The 11705-nt window shown below is 43.7% G+C and overlaps 1 protein-coding gene across 1 annotated transcript; it reads left to right on the top strand.

The window, feature by feature from the left end:
- The first annotated feature begins 963 nt into the window (after positions 1-963).
- LOC118209389 (serine-rich and transmembrane domain-containing protein 1-like) lies at positions 964-5348 on the top strand. Its single transcript, XM_035384642.1, has 2 exons — positions 964-1214; positions 4456-5348. The coding sequence occupies exon 2, from the start codon at positions 4484-4486 to the stop codon at positions 4907-4909; it is 426 nt and encodes a 141-aa protein (XP_035240533.1). The 5' UTR covers positions 964-1214; positions 4456-4483; the 3' UTR covers positions 4910-5348.
- Positions 5349-11705: the final 6357 nt, after the last annotated feature.

Raw genomic sequence — 11705 nt, forward strand, 5'->3', positions numbered from 1 at the left:
TCTCAATGAGACGAACCTGGTTAAATAAAGGTTAAATAAAATAAAATAAAAACAGATGGGCAAGAACTCTGCATTCACTGACAGGGCAGTGATCATATGCCTGCCATTCCACGTTTGTAAGTAAATCACTCTTATTCAATCAAAATCCAGCAAAGGCAATATTTTCAGAAGAAAATGACCAAAAATCTAAAGGTCGAAATTGATCAAAGCAGTGTAAATCAATCATTTTCTTTTTTTAATAGTGAGTCAGCCAGATGCAATTTCCTGAAAAATATCCATCTATCTATCTATCTATCTATCTATGGTTTCATCAATCATGCAACAGCAACTATTTTGTCACTGTGGAGGTAAAATCATCTTTGAATACAATATTTTACAGCTGAAAAAAAAACCTTCTGATTTATTCCATGTGCACCTTTACCCACATATCCCAGTCTTATCCCTTTGCTTTTTTTGGTCAAGGGCACCTGTTTCTCTGACACCACTGCTATCTGCCCTTTGTCATCTATTACCAACTGACATGTCTCAGAAGATAAGCACCAGCGCTGACGCACGCACACTTCCCGGATAATACGCCAACTTGTTGTTCCACGATGGCTGGCACACAAAAGAACGAGGTGAATGAAAGAACGTTGAACAGGCTACTTGATGCAGCCCTCCTTTCACCGGTCTGATAAGTGATGTCATGTGACAAAAGACATTTCAATTCTGAGCAGTTTAACTGTGAACATAGCACGTATTAAAGGAACGCAGTTAAACCTTAAGTTTCTATAAGATATTCAGCACGCATCGTTAATTCAGGAAAGCAGCACCATATTGCCATACATTTATTCATAGGTTTTTATACGTTCAGTGGTCAGAGACAGCAGGCTCGCAGCATTGTCATATGGATGAACTGCAGTCTACTGCGAGAGAGAGCGAGAGAGAGAGAGAGAGAGGGGGGGGAGAGAAAAGAGGGAGTGGGGGAGAGGCAGACAGAGACAGAGAGATGCAGCAGGAGGAGGCAGTCTGGCTGGTCAATACTCATAACTCAGATGACAGTCCACACATGACTACAATTACCGCTGAGCCTGGTTCCTTTTTCTGTGTTATCATTGTGCAGGCTGAGCACTGCCGAGTCAGTCAGAGCCCTCCTAATACGAGCTTGTAACTGAGCTTCAAATGAGAGATTTCAGAACATGAAGAGGAAGGATTGTCCCGTACGCTCCTTAAAGGTAAGTGTTTCTTTTATTTCTTAGTCTTATTCATTTTTGTTTCGGTTAACAGCAGGATGCAAACAAATTCTGCTCATCAGTTGGAACTGTTGCTATGATGTCTGTACGTTTAAGTTTTTTTTTTTTGTAAGGAAGCCAAATAACAAATCTCTATATTGGTGAACCTTCTATCCAAATATACGAGGACATACATGAAGCTGGGATTATAACTGCCCCATTAGGGCTAATTTAGCGGGAAGAGTGACAAAAAAAATCAATTTCTAAGTTGCAAAGTTTAACAGACACGGCAAATGACTTTTGCACAGTGCAGGACATTTCACTAACACGCATGTGCATGTATGAACACCGTAAACCTGGCAACCGGGAGCAGCGAAAGAGAATCATTGGGCTTTCAGCTTATCCGCCCGTGCACAGCCGCATCATTTAGCTCCATTCATCTTCTGCAGGGGTGATATGGAGCAAACCGCACGACGTACCAATAGCTGGCTGATGCGGCAATCAAAAACTCACCTTCGAACGCCGTGGAGCAGGTGTGCGTTTCTGTGAATCAGAGTGCCACCAACGAGGACTGCTGGTGAAACGAAAGGAAACCGATTCCAATCGAGATTTCGATAAAGACACGGGGCTGTTAACTGCACAAGACGGTTTTTAGACTACAGTCAAGTCAGACGATTCTACGCAGATCAAACACATACACCATCAGTGACATTAATAAAGATATTTTGGCATTAACGCTATTATTCAGAGTGGTGTTAAAGCTGACCCCAACTCTTTTAATACAAAAGAGAGCATTCAATAACTTACCAACATCGCTCATGAATATGCGTATCCAAAATTCCTGAAGTTTTTTGCATTAATTTGTTTAACCAACCAACTGCTTGACATCTGGAGCAGCTGGTGAACATTTAATAAGTACAACAAGTTCCATCTAATGAATAGCTCTAAATGAGCACTAAAACTTATCCATCATGACAAGACATGACTGAAATGTGCCATAAATGTACACACACACACACACACACACAAAGAAGAAAGTTATCTTGTCTGGTAGTTTAGTGAGCTTTGGTGAGCTGCAGTGAAAGCCTTCTAATTGCTATTTCTGTTCCATCCACTTGTGAAGAAAAGAGGCATTAATTTCCAATTTTTCTTGCAACAGACGGAATACTAGAAGGCCAAGTTTTCAGCTAGAATCTCTTCTAAGATGATTCTGCAACTGTCCCAGAAATGAGAAAAGTCATTTTTCATCTTGACATCTCATGAAAAAATTCATTTTCTTACGTACCATTTTTCCCACTTACAACCTTCTTATGCTGCCCCAGACAACCCCTTTTTAAAGAGTGCTAATGGATCATGTCATTTTGGGTTACAAGACACTTAATCCATCTCATCAGGTGTAACTGAGAAATATGACTGTTTTTTTTTTAATACAGAAATTTTCTGTTCAGATTCAGGAGAACGGTTATCTCCTTGCTAGCTCTGAAAGCACAGGGTGTGCGTCCATACTACCACATGCTGCTGAGACTGTTTTTCAAGAATGAGACCAGAATGTCAAGACATTTTGCTGTGGGCATTTAGTCTTTCGTGACTAAAATAAAACACCTACGAGTGTGACCTTCACTAAACAATGTTTAGTCTCTCTGCTCCCCATTAACAATGTTATTCTCTCTGCTTACCATGAACAATTTCACTCTGTCTGATCACCACGAACAATTTCAATCTGTCTGATCACCATTAACAATGTCAGTCTCTCTGCTCACCATTAACAATGAACGTCTCTCTGCTCACCATTAACAATGTTATTCTCTCTGCTCACCATTAACAATGTTAGTCTCTCTGCTCACCGTTAACAATGTTAGTCTCTCTGCTCACCGTTAACAATGTTAGTCTCTCTGCTCCCCATTAACAATGTCAGTCTCTGATCACCATTAACAATGTCAGTCTCTCTGCTCAACATTAACAATGTCAGTCTCTCTACTCACCATTAACAATGTCAGTCTCTGCTCACCATTTTTAGACCATTTTTTATTTCACCAGGATGGTCAGTTGACAATAAGACAGTTGACACCATTAACAATGTTAGCCTGTCTTCTCATCATTTCTAATCCACAGTCTCTGTTTTTCAGCAAGTAATGAAATAATTGTCCAAATTAAATTTTTTTGAAAATACAGATTAGTGAAGATATGATTATACAAAAGGCTTTAAGTCTCCATAGTATGTGCACCCCACAATTATTGATGTGTATATTAAGCTTGCTATCCATTTTCTCATCAGCATCCTTCCGCCAATTTCTCTGAAACTCGCTCCGCAGCGCTACCCACATGGAGGCTGACAGCTTTTCTCCCTGGTACCGCGCTTAAACATATACAGCGCCTCAGAAACCAGCAGTGCGCTCAACATAAAGAAATCTGCAAAATCTCGCGCCTAGCCTGTGGCCACACGACATGTACACTGTGAGCACTTGAAAGACGTTCAGTCACAGAGGATTATCCGCTGTTCGTACAGCCTCTGTGGAGGCAGCCCTTAGCCCCGCGGGCCGCCTGTCTGTGCGCCACTCTGACACCGGTTCAGAGAAAGGGACCTGTCCAGGCCTGCCCAGGGAGGCTAACGGGCTCCAGCATGGCAGAGAGTCTCTTCAGAGAGAGGGGAACACGTTTGGGCCGCCAGCAGTCACGCCCTCCATCTCGCGAAAGCGCAGAAATGACTCTTCGACAGAGCGATTCTTGCAGTTCCGAGCACCTCAGACGGAGACACAGACGCAGGATAGGGCGTATTGTCTTAGGCTGGGGCATGCTGGGATTCACGGGGATGTGTGGGGGATGAATTGCATGCAGTCGCACAGAATGCTGGAAAGCGCTAGATAATTTCACATCTCACACTGTGTGACCAATGAAGAGGGAAGAGGGGGCAGCCCTCCCCCAGCATGGTGAAACCACTCTGCCTTTGATGTGCTCACTGCCTATTGATTCAGCCCACCGCCAGCTGAAGGCCATGTGAATAATTGCCAACACTCGGGTCTTTTTGACAATCCCTGTCGCAAACACACAGAACATCCCACTGCCCTCTGCGGAGATAGCACAGCAACTGTGTGTCTGGATTTCTGGGACAACTGAGTGCGTGCGTGTGTGTCTTTGTGTGAGTGTGTGCGTGTGTGCGTGTGTGTGTGTGTCTGTGTGTGCGTGTGTGTCTGCGTAATCCTTTTAAATATCTTATTAACTCGATACTATGGACTTTATTTCACAGGTAGATTAGAATAATAGGCACCTGCTGCATGCCTACGCTGCATGGAGTCAAAGTCTTCGGTCTCTCCGACTGCTTCCATGGAGTGAGTGAAGCGCTCGTGATGTCAGGCATGGAGTTACCAGCGGCGGGTTTGAACAGCTCCCGCCTGGGGAACGTGACGTTACTGAAGCCCGTCCCCACCTCCATTTCCACCGCCGTGGACTCCTCCTCCTCCTCCTCCTCCTCCTCCGCCTCGGATCGCCTGGAGAACGTCTACGTCTACGTCTCCATCTTCCTCAGCCTCCTCGTCTTTCTCCTCCTGTTGCTGGTCATTGCCCTCCACAGACTCAAGAACATCATCTCCTCCAGCTCCTCTTACCCAGAATGCACCAGCAACGGAGGGAACTCTTTCACCAACATTGAGATTTGCAGCCTGTCTTCTCAAAGGTCCACGGTGTCTTCCTTATCTTGCTGAGGCTACAACTACTGAAAATAAGCATGCAAATCCTTCATTCTGGCACGCACGCACACATACACACAGCACAGGGAAAGTAAAGTACATTAGCAAGTGCAACCTCAACGGCTAACAGTATTAACAAATTATCATACTGTCACAGAGACAGCTACTTGGTGATATGTAATATACCTAATAAACCTTTGTTAAGAGATTTCTCTGTTTGGATGCTGGGCACTAGGTCACTCCTGCATTTCCATATTTCTCTAAACACAGGTTATACCAGCTTCTTAACATTTTAACTGTACACTGATTCATGGTTTTATTCTTTTCAAAAAGGACGGTCTTTGATGTGTTGCAAGTTCTAATATATGTCACTGAAATGTTGTAGGCAACACACTGGTGTTGGAGATGGAGAAAAGTGGAATTCTAAGTATCATAAAATCATACTGAATTGCAAGATTTCTGTTTTATCTTTTCCCCAAAAGCACAGTTTCACAATGTAAAACAAGGACATACAAAAACCTACAGAATATTATTGGCATACCAAAACATGGAAAAAAATAAATAGCAGTGAAACATCAGTTCTTAGGAGCAGGAAAAAAAAACACCTGGGCGAGTTGGAAGGACTTTGAAAGAGAGCAAAAAAAAAAAAAACTGGCTCATAGCTCAGTTGCGATGGTCAATGAATGTCTGTGTTATTGACGGCCCAGCCAAAGGTTATAGTTTTCCGCCTGTCACCTCAGGCGAAACTGACACCAGTCATCGCTTTGCGGGTTTAAAGTTTCTTAGTACCGGTCTAAGGAAGCACCTGAGTCCAGCGTGAAGATTATTGAGGTCAAGGAAAAGGTCAAATCCCAAGGTATTAATAACTACGAGCGCAGACAGCCACCATCAAACCGTCAGGGCTGCGATAAACACACCAGTGCTAATAACAATGTGCCAAGGAGCTTGAAAAAAACAAGGAAGTTCAAAAACTTCAGCTTACTGTCAGTAATTTCATCACAGGCAGCAATCAGCTCACTGTCAATAATTTTATCACAGACAGCAATACGCTTACTATCAATAATTCATCACAGACAGCAATACGCTTACTATCAATAATTTTATCACAGACAGACAGCTATCCCATGCACATCTCCAGCTATCTGATTTTGAGTAGCACATCATGAATAATACAACAATGTATTCCAGCCCAAAGCTGTTTGCACTGTATATGCATATACCTGTATGCATGTAAATGTCACTAAAGACCGGGCAGCCAAATGCTGTTAACATGCTTCATGCACTGCATTAGGCAAACATCTTTTTTTGCAGTAGGGAAGCTATTAATGGTCGAACAGTCAGTTAGCTACTCTTAGAATCGTTAAAACCGTTAAAAGCCAGGGACCACTCAGAAAGACAACCAATATGTGCCAGATGAAATGTTCTAAAGGAACTGTTTGGAATGATTTAATTATATTTTCCTTCATTTAACAAACAGGAACACAGTACTTTGTCTTTTTATAGAATAAAATGGATAAATGGTCTGAACCCTAATGAAAATATGGCTGAGCTCCGCGTATCGTGGCTGGCGGTGCTAAAATTATTTTTAAGGACCGGAAGCCTTAATTGATTTAATAAACATGCACATTCATATTTCATAAAGGGTACACTTCAGAGGAAAAAAAGCTTTAGTTGATATCAGAGGCATGAATACTTAAACAGAGCCCATTTTCCATTTTGTAAGAGATTTTCATCTCATTTGCCTTCATGTTGAATATATAAATTTGAAATGACTTATGGAGGGATATTCAGACAAAATGACTTTACACCAAATCTTACTTAAATCTCACAAATGTGGGTCAGACTGCTCCCAAACCTTCTTTGGTCATTAATGGATTTAATACACTGTTATTTAAAGAGTCACATTAAAAATAATGAAACTGCAAACCGTGATATAAATACAGCCCTAGAGGGGATAGCTCTTTGTGGGTTATAAAGCAATAATTTGAAATAACACACATGCTACACTTTTACAGAAATATATTATTACAATTGAAGATAAGAAACCGTTCTGTCTCGTGCTGGTTTGACTGACTGCCAACTGACAGCTAATGTTGAATTTTCACACTGGAGGAACTAAAGAGTGAAAAATCCACTTGCATCCCATAAAAAAATAAACTGCCTGTTGTTCAACCAAGTGAAAGTAGATTAAATTTTTAAGAAAAAAAAACAGCTTCTGTGGTGCTGTGAAATTACTCAGATTAAAAATGAAGGCAGTCTCTGTGCTCAGAACAGGCTTCAGCTCCAAGACTTTTTTTTTTTTTTACAAACGTCCGTCTTCGGTTCACGGGTGACCTGGGATCAGCCAATTGCGTAGGCTTCCAGAGACATCAGTTACTTCAGTTTTATGAGGGGGTGTCAAAAGATGGGAAAGTGGGTCTGTGACCCCGCCCCCCACCCCCACCCCCACCCCCCGTTGTGACCGAATCCCTCCCGGCAGTTTTCATCTGTCTCACTCAGCTAGACTCTCGCCTCAGACAGGTTGACAAAACAATCAATACTGCCAGGATGAGGCAAACCTCAAAAAAATCACTTATCTCATCGGTATAATCTTGCCTCAGAAAGCCTTCTGTTCTTGGTCTTCCCCTGACATTGTCAGAGGCGCGCGCTGTTAAATTTAATCAAGCCCAGACCTCTAATCACCACACCGGAGTAATATGTTAGGAAAACTTTTCCCCCCTATACAATATATCAATGGTCATGATGATCTATTTAGCAGCAGTAAGTAGTACTTTCTGCCATTGAAAAAATAATTGGCTTCCTCTAGTTCAATGCTAAATATTCAACGTTAAAAAGGAAACAAAGTCCTTCTCTCCGCGTTCACCAGATACGATGTTCTTACCTAGGCTGTCGAGGCGAGCATCGCCCTAACACTGCGCCGCATCCTATCGTCGTGTAGAGGGAGTGACCGTTATTAACTCCGACACTGTCTTCCTATCAGATCCACGACGCCGCCGCGAAAATGAACCGGCCATCAAAACAGGTCAGCGGCCGAGCAGGAAGGCGGAAGACGGCATATTTCCCCCCGTCACGCCGAGCCATGATGAATTCTTGCGTGTGTTAATAAGCGTGATCGCCAACACGTGAAAGAACCACGCTGGTTTGGGATGGAAAATGACACAATGCATGCATTTACCCAAAATCACCTGCTGAGGAACTGGTGGAGAAGAAATGCTGTTGGGGGGGGGGGGGGGGGGGGGGGGGAGGGATGCTTAACAACGGGGGGAAAATTCATAATTACGGGACACCCCTACTCCGAAAAACCTGCTTTCATCTTCTCCTCTCTGCACAACGGCTGATGCAGAGAGTCAAAAGTGTGGTCTGGGGATTTCACTTAATTAAACCGTTTCCCGCACTTTCTCCTCTGTTCTGTTTGGCTATTAGATTTCTTGATTGGCAGACAGATTATTCCACGTAGCTGTCATTCAGATATAATTGGATGGAGATCTTGGGATAGCGTCAGACTCGGATGGCTGCATCTGCCAAAAAACTGGATCTGTAATTCAGCAGGGCTCCACAAAAAAAAAAAAAAACTTTCTTGTTGAAGCAATTTCAAAGAGCAAACAGCACCTTCATACTTTTCCAGACATCAAGAGAGATAAAAGAGTTGTCTTTCTGAAGTGTGCAGAACAAATTACCTGATGATATTTACAAAAATCTCCATTTTGTTTTCTTTGGTTTACTTGAATATACCCAACCACGGCAACTCTCATATAACATACCAGAGTGGTCTGAGGATTGTGGGATATTGGAGGAGAGCCCTGGGGGGTGAACACTGAGAGGAAGATGCCTTTGCTACTTCCACAATGTAATTGGCTACATCACAGCATGAAGGAATCAATTAGATTTAGGGACACATGCTAAAGACGATACTTTAGCAGATAAATGGGGAGAAGGGGTTGTGGGTTAAAAAGTGAAGAAAAAAATAATAAACAATTGGTAAATTTTGCATAACCAGTGACACTGAGCATTTATTTAAACCACACTCCCCAATTCTGATTAAAAGAAAGAAAGAAAGAAAAAACCCAATTTATACTTGGATGGTGCTCTCCAGACATTTCCACGATTCAGCTCTGCATCACAGCGGGTAGCGTAGCGCCTGCTAGCATGGAAGGAACAGACTGCAGCTCGCTACATCCATCACAGCCAGGCAGTTCCTCTACCTCCGCAGACAGCAGGTTCCTATGCCATGTTCCCACAGTACAGAATGTGGACGAGTAATAGGACAGAGAAGATAAATCATTCCACGAATACGGAGAGACAGGCGTGCACATGCACACACACGCGCACACACACGCACGCAAGCACATAAATTTACGTCTCACCCCATTAAGCTAACTGACAGAATTTGTAGGATCAGCTCGCCTTGCTTGCCTGTTCTTTTACCACAAATAGCATTAAAGCAGTATCCTTTATGTATTGTGTAGTGTCAACTTACAACGGCTAATGTTACGTTTGTAAAATCCTGGAGGAGGGGAGCAAGGACGGAAGGAATGAAGGAAAGAAAAAAGAAACAATTTAAATAATTTTTTTTTGTTTTTTGTTCAACAAAGATGTCCAAACAATCCTTTAGGAATGGATCTTCCTCCTGTACATTGGTACATATTTTAGATAATGGTTTTGACTACACTGATGATAAGATGCAGTCATCCTGCATTCCCACCGACTCCCCTAGAAAATGAGCTACACTTGTGTCAGGATGGAGGCCTCCCCACGGCCAGCTGACTGAGACTCACAGTAAGCCTGCCTGGCTCATGCACTGCAATAGATGGGCCAGGACCCAGGCAAGCCAAGTGGGAATAAGTTACTGTAAGAGGGAGTACCACAGATGAGTTCATCCTGAGGTGGATTGGCTCAGTTTAGTGCATGCCACTACATTAATCTGGTCCGGTGATGTATCTTGATAACCCAGGCAACAAAAATAAATGCCTTCCCTCCTGTTCCATATCTGAGATTCTCGCACAGGCATTATCAATCAACAGCAGTCGCCATTCGTAGCCACGCGCCGAAGCGGATCTGTCGCTTCGACGCACAGGCAACAACGTGCAGCAGACGCAGCACACAACAGCATTTATTCTGCCGGAATCTGTCGCTTCGACGCACAGGCAACAACGTGCGGCAGAAGCAGCACACAACAGCATTTATTCTGCCGGAAATTGTGCTCGTCGCTCTAATTTATTCACAAACAAACGCAACATAGACGATCTTCTTCGGGAATAAACCTGAAGGTCGCTGAAGAAGTTCTGAAGCACTCCAGCAGTGGGTGAGACTCGGTGCGGTGATTCGCGGGTCCGCCAGCGCTGGCGCGGTCAGTGGAACTGACGAGGCCATCAAATCCTCCATCTCATTACATTACATTACATTACATTACAGGCATTTAGCAGACGGTCTTATCCAAAGCGACTTACACAACTTTTACATAGCATTTTTACATTGTATCCATTTATACAGCTGGATATATACTGAAGCAATTTCGGTTAAGTACCTTGCTCAAGGGTACAACGGCAGTGTCCTTACCCGGGAATCGAACCTGCGACCTTTCGGTTACACGCCCAGTTCCTTACCCACTGTGCTACACTCCGTCCCCGTCTCCACACAGGGAGCCGGTGAGCTGTCCAGAGAAGGTCTGTACTTCTTTCGGTGTAAAGGGCTCCTATGAATATGCCCCGAGATATCATTTCTGAATGCAAAACAACGAGCGTCCAGCCACACATTTTGGCCACACACCAAAGCAGAACAGTTCTTGTGCATACAAAAAAAAACCTTTACATCCAACTGTGCAGAAGCTACTATCTATTCTGCACTAGTGGTGAATCCCCTTAGCAACCAGGTCACACTTTTAACCCACAGCGATGGGCTGTACAGGGTTAAGGATTCATGCTGACTGTGTTGCCATGGGGTACTTAGTTGTAATGTATTTCCAATTTTGTTCCCGCTGTGAACCATTCAGTGGAAGCTGCAAACAACTAGCAGCTTGCATTATTACTGGCTTAATCTATAGGCCACATGTTGCTTCCCTGGCAAAGCCCCCACGTGCAGCCAGCCACCTGAACTCTTCCCAAACAGGCAGAGCAACATTTTCCCTCCAGCTGGGAGGGCCCTGGAATTTCACCTGAAACTGTAGGGTTTCATTAGGAAAGGCTTTTTGGACCGAGTTGGAGCACACTAACCAGCTTGTCCTGTCTGCATGACAGCGACTGGCCTCTGCAAAGTGCTTTTTTCAGGGCTTCAAAGCTTTCTGGGTCCATGCGCTTACAGCAACACAAAATAAAATTTTGTCATTCTCTCTCCATTTTCTGATATTGAAAATCCCGTATTCTATACTGCAGCAGGTACAATCAGACCTGGCACCAGAAAATGCCCCACAACCCCAGAAAATGCTACGTTCTTATATTTTTTGAGGGTCCCTGTCAGTCAGGGCCCTTGCAATCATCCTAACTACAGCTCCCCTGGACACAATGAAAGAAATCAACGGGTTTGCAAAGTAAAGCTTGAGTACCCCAGCACCTGTCAGTGTGTGTCTGAGGCTTTTTCCGATCCTCCGCCTCTCAGATGAAATCCACAAGCCGGTTTGTCTGCTGCACCAGAAGAGACGGTAAACCACCGCCCAAGCCCACGGACACACAAATCAGGGCCCAGAGGGGAAACTACGGAGGAGACACACTGCCACTCGTGCGCTCGCTGCCCGGCTGAGATAAACCCAATGCTAACGATTAACGGTCAGCCACAACTGGTACAGACGCACTTTATGTTTTACTGGGAGAAAATATGA

The sequence above is a fragment of the Anguilla anguilla genome, chromosome 12 (genome assembly GCF_013347855.1).
Source record: "Anguilla anguilla isolate fAngAng1 chromosome 12, fAngAng1.pri, whole genome shotgun sequence".
Taxonomy (NCBI): Eukaryota; Metazoa; Chordata; class Actinopteri; order Anguilliformes; family Anguillidae; genus Anguilla; species Anguilla anguilla.